Source organism: Heliangelus exortis, chromosome 14, assembly GCF_036169615.1.
Source record: "Heliangelus exortis chromosome 14, bHelExo1.hap1, whole genome shotgun sequence".
NCBI lineage: Eukaryota > Metazoa > Chordata > Aves > Apodiformes > Trochilidae > Heliangelus > Heliangelus exortis.
The window spans coordinates 12,805,228-12,820,498 of NC_092435.1; the positions used below are offsets into that span (position 1 = coordinate 12,805,228).

Below are 15,271 nucleotides of genomic sequence, written 5' to 3' on the forward strand. Positions count from 1 at the left end.
GCCACTTCTCCACTGTAGTATCATCCTCTGCTTTCAGCAAGGACCAGGTATTTTTAGATTCTTGAATAATGAATTTGTGGATTAGGAAAACTCATTTACAGCTGCCTGATTATGTTTGGTTTTTGGCTTTTTTTTTTTTTTTAATCTTATATAGTTAGAGATCTCCCAAATGGACCTAAGTATAAAATAGTGATTCCACCAGCCAAGAGGAAAGCTGGCTGTGACATTGCACTCAGCAACAATCTTCAGTTGTGTTTGTTTAGCCCCAGGCTCTGCCATCTTTGTATCACTTTGTGGAACAATCCTTTTGGTTATATTTCATACATTATGTAGGCAAAACCCAGAACCCATGGAAGCTGCTGGTAGGGTAGCAACCTCACTGCCTGGAGGCTGCTGGGGACACCCTGCATCCCATCCCCACAGCCTGGGGCTCTCCATGGGAGCAGGCAAAGGTGTTTCTCACCCCAGAGGCTCCAAAGTGATGTGCACACTACCAGAATTTCTCAGTGTTTCAGGGAAGGGCAGGGATGTGTCCCAGGAGCTGCTTCCACCATCCCTGAGTCTATTTCCTAATGTAAACCTTGCTGGGAGGTCCCTGACAGTGTGTACCTGGTGAGATGGAACACCTGCAGAAAGATTCAACCAAGCCATGTGCAACCTCCTTGTCCAAATTCCCCCTGGAGAGGAGCACACCAGGCTTTGCTGGGCAGCTTTCTGCCTTGAAATATGTACAGCCACATGAAATATGCCCACAGGCCCTTCTTTAGGCTCTGCACATACCTGCAACACAGCCAGAGAGCTTTCCACCCCACTGATGTGGCCATACAGACACACACAGGTACCAACTATCTCCCTTCCTCTGCCACAACCACTCCACCCCAGCCCACCTTCCTTCTCCATCCCAATCCATGCTCTGGGCTGGCACAGCTGCCATGGGTATGGATGATTTCACCCACATCAACCTGATGAGCTTGAAATTATGGACAAGTCCTAAACCTGGGGCTTAAAAGCTCAACACAAGGAGGTGAAAGGCAAGAGAGGTTTGTGAAGGAAAGCAACATCCTTTTTGACTGATCAGTGCCTCTGGGAGGAAAGCCCTCCACCCACAAACCCTCTGCTCATGTCACAGGCAAAGCTGTGACTCCACCACTGGGTCTAAGAAAAAGGAGGCTGACAGCTAGTCCTGAGCTGGAATGAACAGCTAGACAGTTGCCATTTTAAAACAAAATAAAATAACTGCTAGAGAATCCTAAGACTCAGTGTGATCCTTGGTTTTTAATTTATTTATATATATATATACAGAATGGATATAAAAGCTCCTAACTGTTTGCTGCAGGTTGCATTTGGGGTTAATCTTTTTACTCTCCTAAGTCTGCCAAACAAGCCTGTAATATAAATCTAAACTTCTAAAGGATTAAAAATTCATCAAGATATTGGGCCATTATTATACGTATTGCCTCCCAAATACGGAGGCTTGTGCCACACTCCAGTTCCAATGTAATCACTTAAATGGAAGTGTCACATGCCTTAAAATTAAAAAAATACTGGGACCAAAGGTTTAGCTGAACCAAATTTTTAAAACTGGACAAAATATTGCTACTTCTCACCTAGACTAGTTCTGGAAGGAAAGAATGTACCTATCTTGCTTACACACAGGAGAGATCACCAGATTTCTGATTACTGCTACAGTTTGGCTGGCAAGTGAGCAAAAGCCAACTAAAACCAGGTTAAAATCTTTCAGGTCAGATGTGCAGATGCCCCTGTGCCACACAAACCCACCCTGCAGAGCCCAGCAGTCACAGACCACCCAGCATTCCTTCAATCCCTGCAGAGATGCTTCAAAAAGTCAGAAACCTGCAAAACGTGCTCTTTTCTTCAAAATGAGAGTGTTTTGTAATACCCCTTCTGCAGGAGAACAGAAGGAAACCACTTGAAACACTGTTTATGGATTCTGAATTTGTCTCAGAACCACCATGTTTCTACATTGTTCCCCAGCTTGCAACTGGCACCCACCAACATGCAAAACAAAAGTGAAACAAAAGATTTCCAACTAGAAAATTCCTGAAAGCTTTTCAATAACCCTCGTAATATTTAAAAAAAGAAAAAAAAAAATCCTTTTATTCCAAGTCTTGACGAAACCAACCATAATCCCTTAACTTGATACTGCAGAGAGAAGTGAGACTGGAGATAAAGTGATTACCTCCAGTTCAGCTCTGTACCACAACACTAATTCAGTTTTTTTCCTTTCTCTGAAAACACATTTTATTACATGTATAATGGAGAAAGTGGTTTTGTACTTCTGCAAGGATGAGTGCAGCTGCTTCAGCACACATGGACCCACACTCAGGATCTCCACTGATGGCTGCTGAACGGCTGCCCTGGAAAATCCTCTCCCTCAACATTAATTTTTGCTGAAAGTATTTCCCATTAGATCATTTTCCTCTTTGCTGCAGAGCTTGGTAGAGCTTTACACACAGAAGTGCAGCTATGACACCTTTGCTCTTTCTGCTTTTAAGAGATAGCAAAAATTTTAAGCAGCCAAAAATCTGATCTGCAACCTATCCAAATGAGATACCTCCAAACTTGCAGTGTTTACCTCAACTAAGGACACAAGGTGGTTTGAAACACTGTGTGGAAGATGTAAAGAAATTAATGCTATTTTTGTCTGCCTATTTCTTTTACTAAAATGGCACTCAGAATGTGGACAGGCTTCACAAAGATTATTTTTATTGCAAGCCTCAGAAACATCACCTCATGACAACTGCCACACATAAGAACACGGCTGGAGCAGGTTTTTTCCAGATTACTTTAAAAGTTTGTAATAATACGTATCTTTGCACTGCCCCCGATATACTTTTTGCCTGATTATCCAAAGAAAACAGACAAGATGGCACAGAAACAGCACCGATTTCTCCATCTTGTTCTTTGCAGGGCAAAGCCACAAGCGAAGAATAAACCCGAAGCGGTGGCAGGAAACCAGCTTTAACTTTTACCCGAGAAGAGAACAAGGGGCAAAACAGCTCCCCAACCCTCCCAACCCTCCTCCTTCCCAGCCCTTTTCCCTTTTGTTCCATTTCTCTGCCAAAAGCAGCGTTACCGTGCCAGCTGGGACCCAAACCCCGCTCTAATTAATGTCCCTGCTGGCAGCCCCAGGGGAGGGGGCTGCGGGGGGCCTCGTCTCCCTTTCGGATGGGTGGCAAAACCGCAATTAGCGAGCGGGATGAAGGATTCTCCCCCGCCTAATTGGGGAGGTGCGGGAGTCCTCCGGGGGGAGCAAAGGATGCAGCGGGGCCGGGGCTGCTCCGCCCGGGCAGCGGGGGACGGGGACCCCCGGGGGTCTCTGCTGCGGCCCCGCAGTGGGGCTCCCGGGGTGGGTGTGGGTGTTGAACGGGCCGACCCCGTGCGTCTGGAACCTCGGGTGGGCGAGCAGGTCCGGGGGCACCTCGGTTGCTGCAGCATCCTTGGGGAGAGGAGTCCGGTCCGGCCTGGGCCACGGCCCCGGGGACCCCCTGCCCAAAATGGCCACGTGTGCCCCCACCCCCCGTTCACTGCCCCGCATCCTCCCGGCCCCCCTCCCCTCCCCTTACCCACGCAGCACTCACCCACGGAGTCGGGCAGGGCCACGCCGCCCGGGCGCTGCTGAGTCAGGGACTGCCGCATGCTGCCCTTCCCGCTCCCCCCCCCACCGCAGCCCACCGGGCCACGGCGGAGGACAGAGCTCCGGCAGCCGCCCCGGTACCGGTACCGGCCCCGGCAGCGGCCCCGCCGCGCCTGCGCGATCGGGAAGGGGAGCGGGGAGAAGGCCGCACCCCCCTCCCCACCAGCGGGGCCGGGCCGGGGGGCGGTACCTGCGGGTACCGGGGGGAGGGCTGCGGAGACGAGGCGATCCTCCGAAATGACGGCTCATCCCCCTCCTCATCTTCTTCTCCAGGCGTCTGGAGACCGTGGCTGGGGTCTTCGTGCTGGAAACCAGACGAGGGGCTGTGTCCCGGAGGGATTTTTTCGGGAGCGGGGGGATAGAGGCGTCGGGGAGGTGTTGGGTGAAGGGCAGAACGGGGTGGGTGGTTTTGGGTCCCCTCTGCTCTCTCCCCATCGTTCCCCTTTGCACCTCAGCGGCCGCAGCTCCGGGTCACCCCGTCCTTCCCCAGATATCTCCCTGGCACCTTTCTGTCCCCCGTTCTCCCCACCACCCTCCTCCATGCAGCTCTGAGCCCCAGGGCAGTGCTGGTGGCTCTCCCCGACGCCCTCCCCACCATGGCCACTGCCTCATTTTAAACTTCTCGGTGCGGTGAGGTCCCTGCTGGGGTGGCACTGCTGTTGCTGTCTGTGCCCCATCCCACCCAGGCAGCGCTCCCAGGAGACCCTGCAAGCTCCCCATGTCTCTGGCCGAGGAGCAGGGCATCCCTTCAGCCTCTGTTTTCCATATTAAAATGGGAATAAAAGCATCTTCCCAGCAGGCTTTATAATTGCTTGTAAATCACTTTAATGCCCTGGGCTGAGAGGTGCTAAGTGCAAATCATGTAATTATTTCAAGCCAAAGCATATTTCATCAAGTTAAAAGAAACTAATCCTGTCTCTGCTTCAAAAAAACTCACACACGCACTTTTATTGGGTAAGAGCCTAATTACTAACTTCCCCCGGGAGGAAAGAGACAGAGTGTGCTGACGGCAGTGCAACAGGCAGGTTACAAATGCTCAGATCAATTAATGGCAAAGAACATGTCACCTCCAGAGAAAACAGCACTTGTTTACCTCAGATGAACCAGAGGAGCCCTGTGCTCACTTCCAGTGCCCCAGGGGGCAGTGGGGCCAGCACTGTCTCCTTCCTGCTCAGCTGAACCCAGTGATGGAGGGGACAGGTATCACAGAATCATCCGGGAAAGGAACCTCTGAGATCATCAAGTCCAACCCTTGACCCAGGGCCACTGTGGTTCCCAGACCATGGCACTGAGTGCCACATCCAGTCTCTTCTTAAAAACCTCCAGGGACGGAGAATCCACCCCCTCCCTGGGCAGCCCATTCCACTGCCTGATCACCCTCTCTGCAAAGAATTTTTTCCTAATATCCAACCTAAACCTCCCCTGGCAGAGCTTAAGCCCATGCCCTCTTGTCTTGCTGAGAGCTGCCTGGGAGCAGAGCCCGACCCCCCCCTGGCTCCAACCTCCTTTCAGGGAGTTGTAGAGAGTGATGAGGTCTCCCCTGAGCCTCCTCTTCCCCAGACTAAACTGTCTCAGTTCCCTTCTCCACTCCATCCTGGTCCCAGGCTGTGGGGCAGCAGGATGGCTGTGACGGGACGCGTGTGCCCCCGGGAGATGCCGAGAAATCCCATCTCCAGACAACTCTCCAGCCCCATTCTGGCCGGGGAAACCCAGCTGTGAGCATGGCTGCCTGCGGACCCTCCTGCCGGGTCTGGCTGTGGGCGGTACCAGTGGTGTTGGCAGACCCGTCCAGCCCGGCTGCCAGACCGCTTCCCTTCCCGCTGCTGCCATTCACCAGCACAGCCGGAGAGCGGCTCGCAGCCATACCCAGGAGAGGAAAGGGAAAAATGGAACCTCGCCTGCTTGGGGTGAGAGGGGGCAGCCGGGGATGCACGTCCCTGTGCCTCTGGGCAAAGCCCCAGGCTGGGGTAAGGCAGCCTTTCCCCACCGTTCAACACACTCTGCTGCAAGGGGACGAGTCTCCAATCCCATTGGAAATGTGCCCAGGGGATGAGCTGCCGAGCTCCTCCTGGGACAGCTGGTGTAAAACAAGCCACACCGTTCCTGGAAAGCTGGGAATGGGCACCCCTTGCACGCTGCCATCACATTGCTGAAGCCATTCCAGGCAGGGTTTTGTTGAGGGGGGCCCAATGCCAGTGCCTCCTCCCTGTGCTGCCCCCCAGTACTCCCACCACCCCAGACCCTTTCAGCACTGCAGCTCCATCACACACCCCCAAGCCCCTAATGCCTGAATTCACTGATGGGGGGAAACTCTGATCTTCCCTGGTCCTCAGGGTGTCACAACATGGTATCCCTCTGGATTTTGTCTTTGTGGCTGGCTCTTACAGCCAGGTTGGGGAAGCCTACACTGCACACTCCTAGCTGCTGCCTCGATTCAAAGGGATAAATATAGACCTGTCCCTCACACTACCCCCATCACTGCAAAAGAGATTTTGCAAGTGTTGAGGAGGGTCCCACTGTGACTGACAAGCACATATTGGCAGATACATGCGACCATCCAAAGCCCTAGTGATTTGTTAATGTTTATTAAAAGCTACATGGTCTCCCCATAGTGGAGAGAACTTGGTGGGGACTCATGCATTGGTCAGGATGCTGTGAGGGTGCTGCAAAGGGCACCAGATGCCAGGGGGCTTGGGACAGGATCCTGTTGCCTTGAGCTCACCCCTCATAGGGCAGCAATTTCTTTTTTTATTTGCTCCCAAACACCGAAGTCCTGCGGGGTGTGGAGGGAAAGCTGTGGGGTTCCCTTCAGACAGGCAAAGGTCTCAGCACAGATGCACTTTCTCAGCCTTTCTGGGGTGCCGTGGGGCTGGGGAGGGGGCTGTGCCTATGGGTCCCAGAGGGCTGGGGCAAGATGGCACCCAAAATGGCCCTGGTGCTGCTCCCCCAGCCTCCTGCATTGCCAAAGCTCACGATCCTTTGCATTGCCCACCCAGGGATGGACGGGAACACCGGCGCCTGCAGCACAGAGGGTCGGCACAGGAGCCCCCACGGGGAGGTGGTGAGTCTTTTGGACCTGATAAATACAGCTGCTTTGCTTTAGGAAATGTTGCTTTGTCCCTTCAGCATCAGCATTTTGCACTGAGAGGGGAAGGGGCAGCAGTGGGTCTGGCTGGTGGGCCTGGGCAGCAAGGGGGGGTTAGAAGGGACAGGGACAACAGGGCATGGCCACCCTCTGCACACCCCAGCTGCCATGGGGGGCAGCACCCTGAGGGCTGCCCAGTGTCCCAGCAGGTCCCACCACAGCTCCCAGCATACTCCTACCCCAGCTCCTGCCACTCCTCCTGTCCCTTGTCCAGGTGCAAGGGACTGCTCTGAGACCATTTCTGGTCAGCAAAGATAAAACACCTACCAGATGTTGCATTTCAGATCTAACCCAGCTCCCTAGCACAGGGACCTCTTCCAGGGAGGTCATCCCATCCTGTCCAGCTGCACCACATGGACCTGCTCCTCAACCTTCTTCTGCTGCTCAGGAGCCCTGTGGCATCACCCAGCCAGCAGGATGGGACCCTTCACCGGGTGCTGGATACGCAGCATGGAGCCAGGAGAGATGGAAATTTTCCCTCCTTCTGAAAGCCTTCTGCAGGGCAGATCCGTGGGGTTTCCTGGGTGAGAGTCTGTGCCATTCCCTGGCATGGGGGGCTTTTGGGGAGGGCAGAGCCCACACCCCATGTGCTGCCTCACTCCCAGATGCAGCTGGTGTGAAATCCAAAAGGCTTTTCCCAAAGCAGCACTAAGCACCGGTGCAGAGTCTCTCTGAGCTGTTCCAGCTGCTCTGAGAGTCTGAGAAACAGTTTCCAGTACAGCTGCTGGTAGCTCTTTGCTTTAACGAGGAGAAAGAACTCCTCCTCTTCTTCCATCAGTTGCTCCTTCCTGGGTGTCCTGGCAGCAGCAGCCCCTGCACCTGCCCTCACCTCTTCCTGCTGGGGATTCCTGCTGAGGCTGCTGCTTCCCCACTGTGAAATCCTCTGCTTTCCTCATCCCTGTGGTACAGGGCTTTGGCCATGCAGGAGCAGGCTCAGGAAGGGCTCCAGCTTGGGGTGGGTGGGGGGCCTGGGCCAAGCACTTTCTATGCTGTGCAGGGGCTGTGGGCACTTTTCCAGCAGCAGTTCTTCCCCAGAAGAGACCTGACTGGGGAAATCAGTGGGATGCTGATGGTCTGCAGCCCCCTCTGGGTCTGGCCCGGGCTCTCCAAAACATGAATTTGGGCTTTGGAGTCAGTACTCTGGCCCTGTTCTCACCATTCTGCAGTATTCCTGTGTCCAAATGTAGTTTAATCCTCCCTGATCTGAAGGTGTTTCCATGCCAGACTTCCTGCCAAGCCATCAGATGCTTCCCAGCTCCCACGGGGCAACCCATGGGGTATCAATATCTCACTTGTTGGCCCTGGCTCAAACAGGTGCCCATGTCCAGTGAGTTTCCATGGCCCTCAGCACAGACAGGGGGAGATTTCAGCACAGAGAGGGGGAGATTCTGCTGCTGCTGCTGCAGGGCCACATCCCTGACCCAGCCAGGAGTGGCTGAGCCCTGTGTGTTTGCACTGAAGCATGAGGAAGTGATGAACCCAGATGCCAGATTCACCCCTTCTCCCTGGTGGCACCCAACCCTGCCCTGAGCTCAAGGCAAGGTCTGCACCCTCTCCCACCTCTCTCCCTGCTTTTGGAGATCTGCTTTTGCCCATCTTCAAGGGGGGGGAAGGATGGCTGCTGTGTCTCACCTCAAAAAACTCTTGCCTAGGCACAGGTACACAGAGATTTGTGTCCCTAAGCTCCAGACAACTGAGTTTTCACCACTGTGGCAAAATGCACACTCTTTCCCCCTGGGGAGATGGCTTTTCCCTGGAACTTAGTGTAATTAAAAAAAATCACAACACGGGGATTTAACCAAAGACCAAACACCTGCTTGCACACCAAGCAAAACAAACTGTGCGACCTCTTGAATAATATTGCCTGCTGTCATCTGTGATAGCAAAGAAAATGTGCTATTTGAGCTCAGAAACACTGCAGAAGTGTGGGAACAACCCCAGGCCTCCCAGATCACAGGTTTTCTCTGGTCATGCTCACACAGGTGGGAAAAGATGAGTTTCTGTAACTGCCAGGACAAGGAGAGAGTACCCAGTGTGATGGCAGTGATGTAGATGTCATGGAAAAATGAATGCTGGGATCTGAGAGATCTTGAGTCAGAACAGCCAAAACTGCCTCTCTTTAACTCAAGAGTGATGATGGGAAAGTGGAAATTTGAAACATTTCCAGCTATTAAGTGCTTTTGCGTTTATTTTTGGCCAATGAGATGTTCAGCTTGCATGTGGGGGTTGTGTTCTGTAACTCTTCCAGGAAAATAAGCATGAGGAGAAGGTCCAGGATCCTGACAGAACAGAGGACAAGAGCAGGGCAGAGATGGGGAGCAAGACCTGGGCAGAACTGGCTGGGGAGATGAAGATCTTCCTGTGGAACCCGGAGGAGAGAACATGCCTGGGGAGAACAGCCAAGAGCTGGGGTAGGTCCTTGCTCAAGCCCTGCTGTCAGGGATTGTTGCCTTTTCTTCTTCACACTGGATGCACTTGCCTGTGAACATCCTTGATAGCTTGGACTGACCACCCCTGTCCCCCATTTTCAGGGAAGTTGTTTCTAACCAGTGCAATAAAGAGATAGTGAGGAGGAGGAGGAGGAGAAAACCTTGGGAAAGTTGCCCTTGGTTTGGATCATGGAATCATAGAAAGTTAGGGGTTGGAAGGGACCTCAAAAGATTGTCTAGTCCAACCCCCTCTGCCAGAGCAGGGTCACCTCAAGCAGGATGTTAATGCTTACTGAGAATATGAAAGTAAAGTTTTCAGGCTGCCCAAACCATGTACTGGGAAGAAATGAAGAGCCTGGGCAACCAGGGGGCTTCAAGTTGGGCTGCAGCCATGCACCTTGCTGCCAATAGGCACCCAGCTCCTGCCTGGATAAGTCAGGAACCCTTGGGAAGGGGGCTTTGGGGTCACTGGTGTCAGTGGGAGAGGAGTCCCTGAGTGCCAGGGCAGAATTTTTGGGGAGGGTGCCCACCACAGAGCTGAGCAGCCCTCCTTGCTTGTGTGTGCCCCAGCTGTGGGGCAGGAAGGGCTGGGCATCTCCATAAGGGGCTGGGCACCCCACAGCTCCCTGAGATGTGACATGGGGCCCACATCTGCTATTGGGGCTGATAGGCTGGGGTGTCCCAGGGAGGGTTTTGAGCACCCTGTCCATTTCATCCCTATCCACGTGGCCACCTTTCAGTACTTACAGGGGACTTACAAGAAAGATGGGAAAAAACCTTCTAGCAGAGCCTGTAGTGATGGGACAAGGGATAATGGTTTTTAACTGATGGAGGTGAGATTTAGGGTAGATATCAGGGAGAAAATTTTTACAATGATGGTGGTGAAGCAGTGGCAGGGGTTGTAGAAGCCCTGGAAGCACTCAAGTTCAGGTTGGGTGGAGCTCTGAGCACCCTGCCCTAGTTGCAGGAGGGTCCTTTAAGGACCTAGGTGACCTTTAAAGGCCCTTCCAACCCAAATTATTCTGTGGTTCTGTGCCTGTCCCTGCTGTGCCACCAGCAGTGGGGATGGGTCCCCCCAGCCTGCACCAGGACTCAGCTCAGCAGCGCTTCCCAGCAGGAGCAGGGCAGGAGCAGGGCAGGAGCAGGGCAGGAGAAGACACCTGTGTTCCCAGGGCTCCCTCTGAGCTGCCAGCACGTTTCTCCTGGGAGATGTTTGGGTTAGGGCTTGGCTTTCCTTTCTGAGCCACCGGGTTTTATTCATAGGCCGTGGCCTCTTGCGAACATCCTCAGCCATCACCCCAGTCCAGAGGAAAAACAAAACCTTTTTCCTGGATGTCAGGAGCGGTGCCATGGCCCCCAGAGATGCCACTCGTGTCAGTCCCAGCACTGGGGACCCTGACACACAGGTGACAGGAGTCGGGGCAGGAGAATCACCCCACAGCCCCACATCAGGAGGTTTGGGTGTGCTGAAGCCACTGGGTACCCTCAGGTGTTGCCATGCCAAGAGGGGATGTGGAAGGCAAGATCCAAGGTTGGGTCTGTCTGCTGGAGAGAGCCAAACAGCTCTGAGCAGCCTGGTCTGGTGGAAGGTGTCCCAACCCATCCAGGGGTGGAGGAACTGGATGATCTTTAAGGTTCCTTCCAACCCAAACCATTCTATGATGCTATGACAAGGCAGGGGGACACGCGGACCTGGTACTGACCCAGCTCTGGAAAGGGACACACAGCAGAAGGGGCACTGAGCCCAATGGCAGCTGCCACCAGCCCGGGGCTGGGCAGGGAGATTTCTGCAGCCAAATATGCCAGAGAGCCCTGCACCCCAAAATGCCAGGGGTCTGTATGCAGAGGGGTCTGTGGGCTCCAACCTCCACGATGGACTCGGAGCTGCAGAGGAGTATCCATGGCTCTGCATCCCTGCAGGACACAGCCCACGGGACATGCTCTGGTTGTGTTGATGGCAACGTGCCCTCTCTCTTTTGCAGGCCTGGTTTTACTGTTTTATTTGATTTTCTACACGTGCCTGGCAGGAATGTTTGCCTTCTGCCTGTATGTGATGCTGCTCACGCTGAGCCCCTACACCCCCAGGTACCGGGACCGTGTGTCTCCACCAGGTACGTGGCCCAGTTCAGCCTCCAGCACCTCTACCAGCACTCACCCAGCAAAATGCTGCCAAAAATGGGGTGGCAGGGACCTCAGGTAAAGCCCTGCTTGGGATGTACACCCCAGGACCACCCAGCCCTCCATAACACCCTGTGTATCACTTACCTCAGGGTACTGACTTGTGCTGCAGGTTCTCTCCAGAGGCTCAGGCACCTGGAATAGCCCCATGTGAAGCACTCCTTGTAATGATGATAATTGTTATTCTAATTATGCAAATTATTAGGCTAATTATTCTCAAGCAAAATGAGCAAGTTTAAGCATTTCATGGGTGATACCCATTCCCTTCAGTTGCTCTCCCTTATGTCTTCAAAATAAAATGAAAATCAACAGTGGCTTTTATGAATTCCTATTTGTGGGAGTCCTGGCAGGGGAATGTTCAAAAACTCCTTTCCCTATGACAGAAGCAGCATTTTCCATGTTTTCATGCCACTGGGAAGCACAAGTCCCCCTTGCCCTGCTCCCTGCCCAGAGCTGGCTGCGTGGCCAGGAGCAGGGGGGACCCCTCAGCCTCCCTGTGCAGCCCCAAGCCCATCTCTTCTCTGCTGCTGAGACCCTCCAGGTCCCCCATGTTTTCTGGGGTATTATGAACGTGGTGTTCCCTGGGTGTGAAATGGAGGTGAGGGATCAGTGGGCTGAGGACAGGATTTATTTGGGATCTGGTGCTGATGTTCTCTTGCCTGTCCCCACCCTCAAGCCCAGAGTTGCCCCCCAGCCACCCCCTGCACCAGGCACCCCATGCCTGTGGCCAGCCCACCCATGTCTGCTCCAACAGGGTCCATTTCCTCTTCCAGGAGTAATGATCAGACCATACTTGAACGGGTTCACCATTGCCTTCAACGTCTCCCAGCCCAGCACGTGGCAGCCCTACGTGGACAGCATGCACCACTTCCTAGCAGGTCAGCTCTGGGGCACCCCACAAGTTGTCTCAGCAAATCCTTTGCATCCACAAAGACGGGGCAGGGGTCTCCTCCTGGGGTGCAGATCATGACCCCTGACTAGAAAAGGAGGCTCAGAAGGTGAGGACCCTTCTGTGGGAGGGAGCCTTTCCTGCCCAGGTGGGACTTTCTGATGGCCCTGACGTGAGGATGTGCAGGTTTGAGGCATGCCAACAAGTCTCTTGGTCCCTCTCTCTCTCTCTCTCTCATCAGCTTACGATGACAAAGTTCAAGAGGAGAAGAATATTGAGTGTGTCCCAGGGCAGTATTTCATCCAAGGGGGAGCTGAAAGTGAGGAGAAAAAATCCTGCCAGTTCAAACGCTCACTGCTGCAGAACTGCTCTGGCATTGAGGACCCAACTTTTGGCTACTCTAGAGGCCAGCCCTGCATCCTGCTGAAGATGAACCGGGTACAGAGAAATAGAAATACAGAGAAATGTCTTAATTCCTTCCTTCAGTGCATCCCAGTGTGATAAAGACCATGCAGGAACTGAAACTGCTCGGGCCCAGGGAGAAAGGGAACGAGCACCCCACAGCTCACAACCTGCTGGCTCACACTTGCCAGAAAACAGGAAAGACAGAAAGTACAAAACTTGCTGGATTTCAGTTGTTAAGCCCGAGTGCCTGAAAGGCCTTCTGTGGGAAGAACTGAGCTTTAAGGATACACCCCAGACCCAAACAGCCTCTATAATGGAAATATTAATAGAATTGAGTTTGTTTGAAATCTCGTCATAGCATGGTGGCTCGGTGCTGGGAAAAGAACTGTGGGGTTTGAGGTGTGTGTAGAAGTGGCTGTGCTGCTCTGAGGATGCTCTGGGTGGCAGACCCTGCTTCCAGGGGCACATAATGGGTGCTGAGCAGTATGACTGGCAGGTAGAAGAGCTTAAGGGCTGGAGAAGTGAGGCAGCACTCACCTGGCACCACATTTCATACCAGCATGGGTGTCTTTTTGTTTTTTGCAGATCATAGGCTACCGCCCTGGTGCTGGGGTCCCCGTGAGCGTGGACTGCAAAGTGCAGGTACTGATTTCAGAGCTTGGCAACGGGGTATCTGGAGCCAAATGTTTCCCTTCACCAACATCTCTCCCCACTTTGACCCCAAACACAGGACCCAGCACTGCCTCTGGGTGAAAACAGGGGCTGCTCTGCTCTCAGTGCCCCCAGTCTCCTGCTTCCCACCCTGGCACTCACCCTCCTTGTGCTGCTGCTCCTCCAGCAGATCAGGGCTGGGGGCTGGAGTCTGGAGCTGGGGGAGGAGGCAGGAGCTGCTCACATCCATCCTCACCTGCTCTGCAGGCCCCTGGATGCCCAGGGTGAAGGAAGGGCTCTCACTGCCCGGGCAGCAGCTGGATTGGACCTTCAGAGAGCAATAAAGCTGGGGGTGAGGTCTCTGAAAGGAGATGTATTTTGCGTCCCGTGTGCTGCGTGTGAACCTTTATTTTTATTTTATTTTTATGCTCACAGAAGGGCAATGAGAGTGATCTCAGATCAGTGGACTTCTACCCTGGAAATGGGACATTTGATCTCATGTATTATCCCTACTATGGCAAGTTCACTCACGTAAGTAAGGACTCTGGCATCTTTGCAATGTCTCCTTGGGAAGGAGAGGGCAGAAGCTGCTGCACAGAGTGCAGATGTGCTTTCTGGCTATTTTGGGCAGATGGAGGCAGGAGAGAGGCCACGGGCACTGGGATTATAGTGCTCTATTTCTGTCTCTGACAAACTGGGAAATCCTTGGGGACTCCAGTTCCCCTTTGCCAGCACTGGGCATGATTACAGCTATCATCTGGAGACTATGACTTGGCTTTGCCAGCTCCCAGAAAAGGCTTCAACACCAGCATTTTCCCAGGGTGCTAGGGAAGTCAGGGATTAGGTGACACAAGAGAAGGATGAGGACTCTGTCAAGGCTATGACAAAGCCACTTCAGGCTGGGTGGCTCAGAGCAGAGCAGTCCATCAGCAGTGGCTATTTCTGACCATGCTGACCAGCACTGCTTTGGGCTGTGTGGCCTCAGGAGGAAATGCCCCATCACAACCAAAGCTGAAATGGAAGATGAGGCAGCACCAGGCTCCTGTTGTCACAGTGCTGCTGGCTGAGGATGAGGGACAGCCCCATGTGCCCTGTCTGTGTGTCCTCTGAGCACATGGGTCTGAGGAACACCACAGATTTCTTACTGCAAGCCCCAGGTCAGTGTTCAGAACAGCAGAAAGTATTTGTGAGTCCTATTATCTGGTGTGCAAAACCCCACTGTGATCCCATCCCTCTGAGGCTCAGGCAAAAGGAAGGCTCAGCTTCAGCATCCAGTGGGACCATGATGGAACAATGGGAACTCAAGACACTCAAACACCTGGAAACTGGGAATCATTTACTAATGATTTTTGCTGACCATGAAATCACTGCCTGCTTTCCTGCCCCGTTAAAAAATTACACTTAAATCTCTCTTCTTTGCAGGTCAACTACACCTCCCCACTGGTGGCCATGCACTTTACAGATGTGAAGAGGAATTTTTCAGTCCCTATTCAGTGCAGTCTGAATGGGAAAGGAATCATCAATGACCTGAACAGCGACCGCTTCCTGGGACGAATCATTTTCATCCTCAGAATTGGAAAGTAGCCACCACACATGCTGGGCACTTAGGTTAAGTCAATCAGAGGCTTTTTCCTTTTTAAAGCACAAAGCCAGCAATTTTTCTGCTAGGAAAAAACAGGCACGTGAAGATTTTTGCTAATTTATTTTTGTCCATAGCTAGGCAACAAATGAAATTCAATGGAGAGTGGAACCACATTTTTCATAATCTAATGTAAAGCATTACTAGAAAAATTAAATGTTATCTTCTGGGCAGAGACCCTGCAAAAGCATTTCAGTTTTGATTAAAAAACCTCTGGTATCTGAGCACTATTTTTGTCAAGTCTTTCATGAGTGACCCTTGTGAAATGCACAGGGGG

General features: G+C 52.8%; 2 protein-coding genes across 7 annotated transcripts in view; one reads left to right on the top strand and one right to left on the bottom strand.

Annotated features, from left to right (window-relative positions):
• Positions 1-3,835, bottom strand: part of TMEM255A (transmembrane protein 255A) — a 28,292-nt gene extending 24,457 nt beyond the window's left edge. The window contains exon 1 of one of the 5 annotated variants that reach the window (XM_071758214.1): positions 3,603-3,821. In XM_071758214.1, coding sequence (XP_071614315.1) covers positions 3,603-3,660 — 58 coding nt within the window. In that variant the 5' untranslated portion in view covers positions 3,661-3,821. Of the gene's footprint in view, positions 1-3,602 lie in introns of all 5 variants that reach the window. The other 4 variants (XM_071758217.1, XM_071758213.1, XM_071758212.1 and 1 more) reach the window with 4 other exon arrangements.
• Positions 3,836-4,038: 203 nt separating this feature from the next.
• Positions 4,039-15,218, top strand: ATP1B4 (ATPase Na+/K+ transporting family member beta 4). Of its 2 annotated transcripts, none has more exons than XM_071758219.1 (9): positions 4,039-4,057; positions 6,655-6,719; positions 9,052-9,214; positions 11,215-11,343; positions 12,184-12,288; positions 12,541-12,737; positions 13,290-13,346; positions 13,791-13,886; positions 14,778-15,218. In XM_071758219.1, the coding sequence occupies exons 2-9, from the start codon at positions 6,657-6,659 to the stop codon at positions 14,937-14,939; spliced, it is 972 nt and encodes a 323-aa protein (XP_071614320.1). In that variant the 5' UTR covers positions 4,039-4,057; positions 6,655-6,656; the 3' UTR covers positions 14,940-15,218. The 2 variants fall into 2 exon arrangements, with proteins under 2 accessions (XP_071614320.1, XP_071614319.1); XM_071758218.1 differs by lacking the exon at positions 4,039-4,057 and adding an exon at positions 6,306-6,480.
• Positions 15,219-15,271: the final 53 nt, after the last annotated feature.